This window comes from Puma concolor, chromosome B1, assembly GCF_028749965.1.
Source record: "Puma concolor isolate L17-30 chromosome B1, mPumCon1.1.hap2, whole genome shotgun sequence".
Classification (NCBI taxonomy): domain Eukaryota; kingdom Metazoa; phylum Chordata; class Mammalia; order Carnivora; family Felidae; genus Puma; species Puma concolor.
The window spans coordinates 8,791,465-8,804,127 of NC_141670.1; the positions used below are offsets into that span (position 1 = coordinate 8,791,465).

At 43.0% G+C, this 12,663-nt stretch overlaps 1 protein-coding gene across 1 annotated transcript in view; it reads left to right on the plus strand.

The window, feature by feature from the left end:
- The first annotated feature begins 9,129 nt into the window (after positions 1-9,129).
- Positions 9,130-12,663, plus strand: part of NEIL3 (nei like DNA glycosylase 3) — a 53,051-nt gene continuing 49,517 nt past the window's right edge. The window contains exon 1 of the mRNA XM_025933108.2: positions 9,130-9,349. Coding sequence (XP_025788893.1) covers positions 9,227-9,349 — 123 coding nt within the window. The 5' untranslated portion in view covers positions 9,130-9,226. The remainder of the gene's footprint in view (positions 9,350-12,663) is intronic.

A 12,663-nucleotide genomic window follows, 5' to 3' on the forward strand; every position in this document is an offset into this window, starting at 1 on the left:
AAAGGGAGAACCCACAAGACATTGAGACACAGTATAATAGCACAGTCATAAAAATAGTATAGAATTGGTGCAACAGCAGATAGGTCAATGAAATACAATGGAGCCACCACACACATTAATATATTAAGGATAACTTTGCACATGACAATGACGGCATCGTCACTAAAATGCCTAAATATAGACATAAGGGTTTTAATCAAAGTTTCCTGGATTATGCTGTATAACAAACCGTCCCCAAAGTCTCCAGCAATGAACATTTTATTTCCCATTCACAAGTTTATGATCAGATAAGAGAACTCACACTCCACTGAGCCAAGGTAGTCGAACGGCCATTTCTGACAGTGGTATGGTGAGGTCTATCCCTCTATAGGAGCATGCGGCAAGGGTGGGGTTAATAAGTCTGCTTTGGCGGAGTGAGTGGATAATTGGGAACAATAATCTATCATAAGGAAACTATAAATAAAGTTGGTAGAAGAAAATGTAGAGAGATATTTTATGACACTGAAATGACTTTGAATGGGGGAAGAGTGTGAATCATAATGTGAAATACTGACAAGTTTGAATAAATCAAAAGTAAAACTTTCTGTTCAAAATAGAAAACGTTAGCTGATGTATAATGGATTGGGAAAGGAAATTAGCCTTATGTAAGGGATTATCTTCTGGAATATAAGAAGAACTCCTATAAATTACTGGTTTATAAACATCAAGAGAACAGGAATTCTGTTAGCTTCCTGCCTTGATCACTGTTGTATCTCCAGCACTCAGATAAGTGCCAGGCGATGTTGACATCTCCTTCCTGTTTATTCTCCCTTAAGATTTGCTTCCCATTCACCCCATCCTCCCAAACAAATGTATTAATTTCCTATCGCTGCTATAACAAATTGCCACAAGTTAAGTGGCTTAACGCAACACAAATTTATTCTCTAACTGTTCTGGAAGTCACAAGTCCAAAGTCAATCTTCCTGGCCTGACATCAAGGTGTCAGTAGAGCTGGCTGGTTTTGGAGTCTCTCAGGCAGCCTCTCTCCTCACCCCTTCTAGCGTCTAGATGCCCCGTACTTTCTTTGGCTCCTGGCTTCTTCCATCTTCAAAGGCATCAGCCAGGTGACATCACATCTCCTTCATTGACTGCTTCTGCGCTCACATGGCCTTTTCTGACTCTCCTGCTTCCCTCTCATCAGTGCTTGTGATTACATTGGGCCCCCAGATGATCCAGGATATTTGCCTCATCCCACAATCCTTAGTCACATCTGCAGTATTCCTTTTGCCATGTAAGGAGACAAGGTGACAAGTTCCAATGATTGGAGCGTGAACTTGGGGAGCGGGGCATTAATCAGCATTCCACACCAGGGTTTCTCAACATTGGCACTATGGACATGTTGGCTGGAGACCTCGTTGTAGTGGTGGCACTGATAGCTATTTAGCAGCGCCCCTGCCTTCTGCCCCTTAGACGCCAATAGCACTCCCATTCCCCTAGGTGTGACCAACTGTCCCCAAAAGTGCAAAACCGCCCTGGTTGAGAATCACGACTTCACACTTTTCTGGTGATTATTGACTAAAGCTTATGTAATCATGTCACTTCTGCATAGGTTGCTTTATTTGCTCCCCCCCCCCCCGCACCCATTACTTGCGAAATAATATCCATACTTCTTTGCATCTCATATTAGATTTTTCACCATGCTAACTTCTTTGGGCCCCAACAGCCCTCACTCCCTGGCCTCTTTCCATCAGGTATTCTTAACTGTTCCCATAACATGACGTTCTCTCACACCCCCGGGCTTCAAAAATAGCTTCTTCCCCATCTGCCTGAAAATCCCCTTCTCCTATTCCTCCTCAAAATGTAGCTGGAATATCTGGAATCCCAGTCCCCTTAGGACGTCTTCTCGTGGTGCTAGGAGTTACCTGTTAGAGAACCCGTACTTCCTCTTTTCCCGGCACTAGTCTGGGAGCTGCTTAGATCTCTGACTTTGATCTGTACCTGTGGATCTAGCATCTTTCCTGCAACATATGAGGTGCCCAATGATCATGGTTTTTTTTAAGTTTATTTATTTATTTTGAGAGAGAAAGTGGGGAGCGGGGATGGGGCGGCGAGAGGGGCAAGGAGAATCCTAAGCAGGCTCCTTCCCGTTAGTGCAGAGCCCAATGCGGGGCTCAAACTCACAAACCGTGAGATCATGACCTAAATTGAAACCAAGAGTTGTTTGGGTTTTTTTTTAATTAAAAAAATATTTTTTAATGTTTAATTTTTTTTGAGTGTGTGTGAGAGAGTGTGTGTGCAAGGAGGGGATGGGCAGAGGGAGAGAGATACAGAACCTGAAGGAGGCTCCCGGTTCTGAGCCGTCAGCACAGAGCCTGGTGCAGGGCTTGAGCTCATGAACCATGAGATCGTGACTTGAGCTGAAGTCAGGCACTTAACCGACTGAGCCACCCAGGTGCCCTGAAACCCAGGGTTGTTGGTCAGGTGCTCAACCGACTGAGCCACCCAGGTGCCCCGCCCAGTGATTGTTTTTTGAATGAATGAGTAAATGGTGCATTTCCTGCCTCACCGGGAATACATTCTCTGGTGGCTGAGGCTGATATTAAGATGCCTCAAGATATTAACAAAAAAAAAAAATAATAATAACTCGCTGTTCTATTTCAAAATACAAAAGAAATCAATCCGATCCTGTATCATGGAGGGAGTCACAAAGGGATTATTTTGGCTTCTGTGACTGTTTAATAACTATTTAGTTATTAATTTCCTCCAAATCAAGTTCATGCATAGAAACTACCTCTGCTTACTTATGCTTAAATTACAACATAAATGAGAAAAAATCCCTTCCATGGAGAATTTTGCAAAACGCCACAATCCTGGATTTCCCAACACTGTGAATAGACTAGGTAATGTCAGGGTGGTTTCGTGTATCACCTAGGAGGCCATGGTCGATTCTGCAATTTAGATTGTGACTTTGCTGGCAGAAAAGAGCCGCCTGGCACCTCCAGCCTTCACAGTGGAACAAAATCCACCGCTCTGCAAAGTCTCAACATTTGGTATGTGCTTCCAACAATAAAACTGTCAAAATGGTTTCTGTTGCTGTGCGTTTTATTATTCTTCTGGTAGTCTAATGTTAAAAGTTTCTCTTAATGGCTGGAAACTGGAGACTCTTTAGTAAATACCACCAAAACACCTGCACGTAATGTTCACTAATGACTGTTTCCTCTATTCAGAGCTTAGATGAAGAGGATGTTGAGAGAGGTTTGATGTTATCTTTCTATCTGTTAAATATATTCAGGTAATTTGTGTAAAACACAGAAATTAAAGAAATTTCCCCCTTGCTACATTTTTATCATTCCACCTAAAAATCTGCCCACAGGCTTTGTCAAGAGAGGGCTAAAAACAAATTTTCACTATCCAAAATATGTCAAAACTTAATATGCTAAAGTAAGGTTTTTTAAAATTGTCTTTAATGCCTGTGTAAGGCTAACTAAAAGGTTGCTTTTCCCCTAAAACACCATTTCTCAAGTCATTGCTAAAAATATTTGGTTGAAGGCCAGTGTAATATAATTGATGTTGCTGAAAATATTTGGCTAAGACCATGGCTTGCCTGGTTGAATCCCAACTCTGTGGCCTTGAACAAATTACCTAACCTCTCTGTGCCAGTTCCTTCATTTGTAAAATGAAGATAAGAATAGTACTCATCTCAGAGGATTATTGTGAGGATCAAAAGAGTCTGCAGAACACTTTGAGCATTGCCTGGCACATAGAAGCACTAAATAAATATCTGCGATTATTGTTAGTGAAAACAGAGGGATTCTGAACTAAGGACTCTTCAAGGCATTATGAACTCAGCAGTATATAAGCATCTGCCTCCCTACTGTGAGCAGTTGTGACCCATCTATTTCTCAAGGAGGAATAAATAAGCAAATAAGGGCTCCAAACTGCAGAGCCCGGTCTTCTCCATGGTCGGAATGGAGTTCTGAATTTCAGTTTTAAGAAATAAGTATGGTGAATTCGTGGGCTTGGGGTCCCTACACTGGCTCAAAGGTGTCATGGCTGCCCATATCCCAGGAAAATGAATTCTGCTTTTCAATTGTCCTGGGTTCTCCATGTGGCTGAGGAGAGGAATCTTTCCAGTGTTATCTGCCACTACTCCCCTCCCTGACAATTTCTGCTTTAATCATTGTGTCTCAAATACATCACCTGTTTTTCTGTATTCCTGTTACTTAAAATTCTCTTAATTGACCTTTCTACTTGCCTAGGGCTCTCCTTCTTGAAGGATGGGCTCAGACCCCATCTCTTCTCTGAACATGTTCCACAGTATCTTACTTCTTTTTTTTTTTTAATGTTCATTTATTTTTGAGAGAGAGAGAAAGAAAGAGAGAGAGAGAGAGAGAGAGACAGAGTGTGAGCAGGAGAGGGGCAGAGAGAGAGGGAGACACAGAATCTGAAGCAAGCTCCAGGCTTCGAGCTGTCAGCACAGAGCCCCACGCAGGGCTCGAACTCACAGACCGTAAGATCCTGACCTGAGCTGAAGTCAGACGCTCAACCGACTGAGCCACCCAGCCGCCCCCCGAGTATCTTACTTCTGAGTGATGTGTCCCTTCAATGAATTTCCTTAGCATCTAAGTCCTTTGTTGTACATGAGATCTCTTTTCCTTTTATGGTTTTTAAATGTCAGTATCTCTAACCACATTGTAATTTTTTGTGTGCAAAGGCTTCTCTACATCCCTTCTTACCGCACAGCCTGACTCAGTGTCTCCTATGGAGCAAGGATTCAGTATGTTTTTATTAGTGAAAGTCTTTGCAAGTAAAATTCATGTTTATTTTCAGCCCCTCTCCATCTCCTTTTGGTGATTTCTTACCCTTTTCGACACATTCTCCACTCATGCCGTGGACCCATGTCGTATGTAGTAGCCACTTGAGGTCCCGGAGAAAGCTATCTTTTCCAACGTTTTAGACATTTTTATTTCATTTACGCTCACCTGCGGTGTTAGTGAAAAGAATATTGGTATCAGAGTCAGAAAACGTTTCATTTCTGTACCTTTCTTGGTCCCTAATGTCACCGTGGAAAATAACGACTGGTTTAAACTCAACTTCTTTATCTATAAACTACTAATATCATCTATCCTGACTATCATACAGGGCTATTGTGAAGATAAATACACACAAATGAATGAACACAAGTGACTGCACATGTGGTTGGTCTGATTTCCTCAAGGATGCATCAAGATTCTTGGCTTGTTGATCTAATAAAGAAAATATGCCGGGGCGCCTGGGTGGCTCAGTCGGTTGGGCGTCCGACTTCGGCTCAGGTCACGATCTCGTGGTCTGTGAGTTCGAGCCCCGCGTCGGGCTCTGGGCTGACGGCTCAGAGCCTGGAGCCTATTTCAGATTCTGTGTCTCCCTCTTCCTCAGACCCTCCCCTGTTCATGCTCTCTCTCTCTGTCTCAAAAATAAACAAATGTTAAAAAAAAAATTAAAAAAAGAAAATATGCCATAGGGTAATGATGTATTACCTAGTTTTGTCGATGTTGATTTCTAACAAGGACTTCTGAAAACATAAAACCTCAATTCATGAGAATGACACTAAAGATATAAGGAAAGGTATTTGGGGACAGAAAAGTCCAGTATTTTCATTTATAAGTTAATAATGCTAATCCAATTCAACAAATATTTGTTGAATGTCTATTCTGTGCAAAAGAGCATCCTGGGTGTTATAAGAAGTATCAACAGGACACCCACTCTACTGTCTTCAAGGACAAAGCTAGTAGGAGACTTGCAGGTACCCAATTAACTTTAACACAAGGGAAGTTTGGTACAATCTGTGGAAGAACCAACTTCAAAAGACAAGAGATTAGTTCTGACCATACCTGGAAGATTTTTTAGAGGAGATGCATTCAACTAGGACTTCAAAGTTGGGCGGATTTCAGTGAGCTGGGTTGAAGAGTTCAAAGGGGAATAAAAGGTATGGGGCGCCTGGGTAGCTCAGTAGGTTGAGTGTCTGTTTTTTTTTTTTTTAAGTTTATTTATTCATTTATGAGAGAGAAAGAGTGCGCATGAGTGGAGGAGGGGTGGAGAGAGAGAGAGAGAGAGAGAGAGAGAGAGAGAGAGAGATTGAGAGAGGGAATACCAAGCACAGAACCTGATGTGGGGCTCAAACTCATGAACCGTCAGATCATGACCTGAGCAGAAACCAAGAGTCAGATGCTTAACCGACTGAACCACCCAGGTGTCCCGAGTATCTGGTTTTTTATTTGGCTTAGATCATGATCCCAGGGTCGTGGCATCAATCCTTTCTGTGGGCTCTGTGCTGTGCTTGGAGCCTGCTTGAGATTCTCTCTCTGTCTCTGCCTCTCTTCCCTGCTCACTCACTCTTTCTAAAATACAAAAAAAAAAAAAAAAAGTAAGAATAACAGCACGGGCCAAGAAACAAAAAGTACAGAAAATACTCTAGGAGTAGCAAGTCGAATTTATCTTAATTCCTTCAATTTGTAGAGTGTCTTCTATTTCTCAAAGTGCTTTCGTATGTGATGTTTGAGAATTAGAACAATCATGTGGATGCTTATAGTAAAGTTGTATTTGATTTTACCTATGAAGAAAGTGAGGTTTAAAGAAAACAAATGATTTTTATGAAGTCATCAGTGAATAGATCCTGCTTAAGAAGATTACTCTGATAAGAATGTGACAGGGTAAGTGCAGGAAGGATGGCACTTAGGAGGTTTCTGACGGTTTTGAGAGAAACACTGAGACTGTAAACCAAGGTTGGTTTGTTTGCAGTGGTGAAGCAGCTCTTTATAGCTACTGCAGATGCACCACCATGTGATTTTACTGTTCTTTTTAATTTTTTAAATGTTTATTTATTCTTGAGATAGAGAGACAGAGACAGAGTGAGCAGGGGAGGGACAGAGAGAGAGGGAGCCACAGAATCCAAAGCAGGCTCCAGGCTCCGAGCTGTCAGCACAGAGCCTGGTGTGGGGCTTGAACCCACAAACGGTGAGATCATGACCTAAGCCCAAGTCGGACGCTTTACCTACTGAGCCACCCAGGTGCCCCTTCCCCACCCCCCACCCCCGATTTGGAAGGATAAGAAAGAAGCATCAAAAGACTCAGAGGCTAGTCACGTATAAACAAAATCTGGCTTGGCTGTTTGGGGCACATCAGTGACGTCTGTTAGTATTTTCAGTGTTCCTGCCCAACTCTTACTGAGCTCTGTGGGGAATGGTAAACTTAATTCTAACTAAAGATTATATTTGATCTAAATGTGCACCCAGCACAACCTGAAGAGAAATGAGAAGTCCATGATGGAGCATTCAGATTAATGATCATTGTGATGGTTTTAAAATATGTTCACAAATTATTTAATACTCCTCCCTTCAAGAGATAAAGCTTCATTCCCCAGCTCTAAACCCTTATGGGCCATACTGACTGACTGGATTCTAAGGAATAGAAATCGTGAAGGTGTGGTTGTATCACCTCGGAGACTAGGTAATAAAGATCCTTGCAAGCTTTCTCCTTGGCTTTTCTTGTAGATCACACCTCCCGGGGAACCCGGCTGGCACGTTAGGAGGACAGCCAGGCAACCCTCAGAAGATGAGAAACCAAGGCCTCCTGTCAATAGCTGCGCAAGTGAGCCACCTCAGAAGTGGATTTTCCAGCTAAAGTCAAGCCTTTGATGGTGGCAGCTTTGGCCAACGTCTTCACTGCAAATGCTTGAGAAACTCGGAGGCGGAACCAACCAGCCAGACCACTGCCCAATTCCAGACCTGCAGAAACTTTGACATAACAAATGGGATAATTTACAAGGTAGCAATAAATAGTTAATGAAAAGGGAGAAGCAGATAAGCAAATAGCACTTTCCTGCACCAAAGGGGCAGAGATGATGACTGAATTTGGCCTGTAATGAACAGGATTCTTTCTTGATTATTCAGTAACTGGACCTAGAAGAGTAAACACAATTAAACAAGGGACTAACGTACAAAGAATCTTGAAGGTGATCACGCTACCTTGACCACTAATCTCTCCCCACAAAGAAAAAGGTTGAATTCTTCTCAAATGTTTGAATTCAAGTCTCTAATATATATTCTTCTGGTTTAAGTGCAGCACAGTGATAGGCTTATTGAATCACACACAAAGTAACATTTTATTTTAATGCGCTGTATTTTAATTTTCAAAAAAGATTTAAGATTTTTCATTATTTACAAAATTGTATGGAGCCATTAGCTTCATGTATTTACATGGAAGATCTTCGTATAAATTTGAAAAGCTATGCATTGCCCTCATATTTGTATAGACCCCTGGCTTTTACAAAGTGATTTCATATGGCATTCATGCAGCAACCCGTAACAGGGTTGATGAATTTGGGTACAACTTACTTAGCTTAGCCATCTAAAAAATGAAAGGGTTTTTAATATGAGACACTAAAATATATTTGGTATATAAAGCCACATTTTCGAAAGCATGCTAACTCTATCCGAGAAAAAATACAAGCTGCTTGTTCTAAAAACCCTCCTCCAGGGGCGCCTGGGTGGCGCAGTTGGTTAAGCGTCCGACTTCAGCCAGGTCACGATCTCACGGTCTGTGAGTTCGAGCCCCGCGTCAGGCTCTGGGCTGATGGCTCAGAGCCTGGAGCCTGTTTCCGATTCTGTGTCTCCCTCTCTCTCTGCCCCTCCCCTGTTCATGCTCTGTCTCTCTCTGTCTCAAAAATAAATAAACGTTGAAAATAAAAATTTTTAAAAAAAAAATAAAAACCCTCCTCCTTACCTACATCTGAAGAGGGCATACAAAAACTAAAGCCTGCAAGGCTGTGACGACCTTGAATTTTTGAGCAGACTAAGAGGACAAGGTCACAAAACATGCGTGTATGGAGTAGTTCAAGGACAAGAGCAAAAACCTCAAAACAAAAAGTTGGAGTTTCTGACGTCCCAGTTGCCCGGGCTCTTAGAGTTTAGCGGCGTTGGGTGGGCTTGGTGCACCCTGGACGGGGAGGAGCCTGGCAGAGCTGAGCGCCGCGGGGCCGGGGCGGAGCCAGGCGGATCTCAGGGGGCGTGACGGGGGCGGGCACGGGGCGGGGCCTGGCGGATCTCGGTGGGCGTGACAGGGGCGGGGCCAAGTGGGCTTGGGCGGGGCCGGATGCGCGGGAGATTTGAACTTCCTCTCTGCGCCAGCGAGGTCCCGCGCAGAGCTTCAGGTGCACAGCGGCTTTCTCCGCAGGGCCCTGCAGCTAGTGAGCCACAGTGCCGACCGGGAGATGGTGGAAGGACCAGGCTGTACTCTAAATGGAGAGAAAATTCGGGCGCGAGTGCGCCCGGGCCAGGCGGTGACGGACTTGCGGGGGAGCGCCTTGCAGAGCCTGGGTGTGGTCTCTTCCCAGGTGAGCCGTTAATATAATTTGCTATGGGGCCAGCAGGGGGAAGTGGCATAAAGACCCCATTAGGTTTCCAGGGCCCAAAGTGTCATCTCTTTGCTCTGGAACAGACTCGCTGGGGCTCCGCGTTTCCCAGACTTTAACTTGATTTTGCTGGTGGAAGGCCGTGCTCGCGCGCCTGCGTTGTAGGGACTACTGGACCGCTGCGCGAAGGCCACCAGAGAGAGCTGCCCAGGCAAGAAGTGATGGAGATGTTTCATTAAGAATCACCTTGCTTAACTTTTTACAACCCTCCAAAAGATGGTCTCTGTATAGCTATAGGTGCGTTTTCTGCTGTCAGTATTATCAGATCTCTACATTTTTTTCGCGTGGTTAAAACAATAAGCTTCTAGCACGAAACTCTCGCTTCTCGCTTGCCTGCTATTCTGCAGTTGAGAAGTGTATCACAACTAACATATAATTCTAAAATTGCGTATAGAAAATTTAGCCCTGACCCTCCCACTCAACTTAATATTGCCATCTAATGAAGGGGCTGTGAAACCCAATTCTGGTTCCCTTAAGTGAATTTCTTTCTTTTTCAAATAAATTGTAGCACAGCTTCTGGCCACTCAAGGCATTCATTGCAGATGGTGTGATATTCATTTGGTAAGAATTTATAACTTGTACTAAAAATATTCTGATTAAGCCGTCATGCTTTAAAAGCCCTTTAGATGTGTGGATGATTGTATTTCACGGATGTATGCAATATTATAGTGCATTCATTTCTCCTGCAAAGCTTCCTCCTAGCCTTTGGTCCAGGAAGAAAAGTTGCTTGCTATGAAATTAGCATACGCTTACAACTTGAAAGAAATGAGGCTCTCGGTCTGGGGAAATACATTTTCAAACTTGGAAAGAGAATAAGTTTTGTATGTTCTTCCATTTGTCCTTGTATTTTATTCCTTTTAACTTTATATGTCCTTAAGTGCTCCGCATTAAGCATTAAGTGCTCTTACTGTTTTTAGTGTAGTGTTTCTCAAAATCATGTCAGGGTAACTCGGGTTGATCTTGGGTGAACTCTCAGTAATATCAAGGTTTATAAAAATCACGCATTCCACAAAATTCCGAATATGAAAATCACCTGGGGAACAAAAACAAACGCTTCCCCTTGTGGAGCCTACACTTTAGTTGGGAAGATACACGGGCAGTCGTTAAGGAAGAACGTAAATATAAATTGGTCAATTCCCTGAGGGCTTTCTTGTATGGTTCTGTAAGAGCTCAGGAAAGTCACGAAAGGCTTGGGTGGGGAAGTACAATTACACTCAGTTGTGGAAGTTTGGCAGGGAGAACAACTTCAGGCAGAGCGTTCGCAAAGGAAGAGAGCTTCAGACATTGGAGAGATTGGAAGAAAGCCATTGTGACTGGAAAAGGGAGAAAGAGCTAGAAGGAAGGCCATTTGAAATAAAACAGAGTTGGAGTTGCTGGGCAGGAGCCAGACCATGGAGATGTTCGTAGACTTGGTTAGGGACTTTGTATTTATCTTAGGAGTAATGGGGGTCTTCAGAGTGTGGTGAGATCTACTCACACTTTGGAAAGATCACTCACCTTGAAAAGGAAAAACGAAAGACTGGAGGAAAGTCCAAGTAGATCCTGCAGCCTCCCTTAGGAGAGGGCCACAGGAATCCAGGGGCGCGGGGAGGGGGGTGGGGGGGGCTGGTGGTAGAGGTGAAGAGGAAGGGACAGAGTCGCTATTTCACAAGTAAAGGCAGTAACATGAATTGTGTATGGGTACCATGATTTACATATTCAGCAGTAATGTATTTCATGTTAGGTTTTATGCTAGCTCCTGGGGATGCAAAGACGAGTAAGATAAAGTTCCTGCTGTGAGAATCCAACTTAATGTTTTAAATAGATATCACCTCATTGGTATTTAGGCCAAAATAGCATGAACATTTCCTTTAAGTTTGTTGTGATTATCTCTAGTGGCAAGGCATAAAGTGCCTTTGAAGAACGTTTATGTTTCATGTAGCTGAGAGAAATAATAACCCTATGATTCTACAGTTGAGGGATGTGAGATTCAGAGTGAGTTTAATTAAATGGCACAAGATCACATGACTGGTAAGGGGTTGAACCTCAGGGTTTGATCTCCCTCTTTCCCTCCACAGCTGATTCTCTTAGCTCTAGCTTTTCTCCGTTGTAAAAGATTCAGTAGGGAAAGTGGCCAATTCAGCGGCAGGAACACCATATTTCTTAAAATGTAGTACTGACTAATTAACTAGGAAAGTGAGACCTTGGGTTTTTGGTGGCATCTCCCCACAATTTGTAGTTTTGTTTACCTATGCTGTTTGTTTAGCTAGTTTTGTTTACCTTCGATTTACCTACACTGATAATTCTCTTCTGAGGGCTTCCCGTCCTACATCCAGATCGAACAAGAGAGTGCAGCCTCATACTATAACACGAATGCTTCATGAATTGTTGGGCATTTGTTAACATCAGTTGGCAGCAATATGAAATAAGCAGTACCTCTTAAAAAGCTGTGCACTTAAAGCTGTTAAACATATCTTGACATAAGGAGGTGTTAACAATTGGAATACATCATTATGATTGGGATCAAAAATCTGGTTTGATGGGAGCTGGATTTGAAAATTAATATGGAGGGGCGCCTGGGTGGCGCAGTCGGTTAAGCGTCCGACTTCAGCCAGGTCACCATCTCGTGGTCCGTGAGTTCGAGCCCCGCGTCAGGCGCTGGGCTGATGGCTCAGAGCCTGGAGCCTGTTTCCGATTCTGTGTCTCCCTCTCTCTCTGCCCCCTCCCCCATTCATGCTCTGTCTCTCTCTGTCCCAAAAATAAATAAACGTTGAAAAAAAAAATTAAAAAAAAAAAAGAAAATTAATATGGAATTAATAATCTCTTTGTGGTTATTGAGAGAGTTGTAAATATTTTGCCATCGTTTCACTTGCTGGGCCTTTGATCATATAATAATAGCAACAATAATAATCTTTATAAACATCAAAAGTCTCTTGCATTTTAGAGGGTTGTTGGATCCATGGTAAATTTAATCAAAACGTGGTAGGTTGTCCCCAGACTTCCAGAATGCTCATTACCATTACCGATGATCCCACGTTTCCCAGGCATTGATGGCATGGAATTAAAGGTATTAAAGGTATTCAGATGCTACTAGTTTTCGCAAGGCAGAGTTTAAAAATAAATTAACAACAGCCTTGTGTATTCTTTACATTGTACTAAACATGCGAAAATACAAAGGAGAGTTAAATATTAACCGGGCATTTAAAATAATGGGCATTTGGGGCGCCTGGGTGGCGCAGTCGGTTAAGCGTCCGACT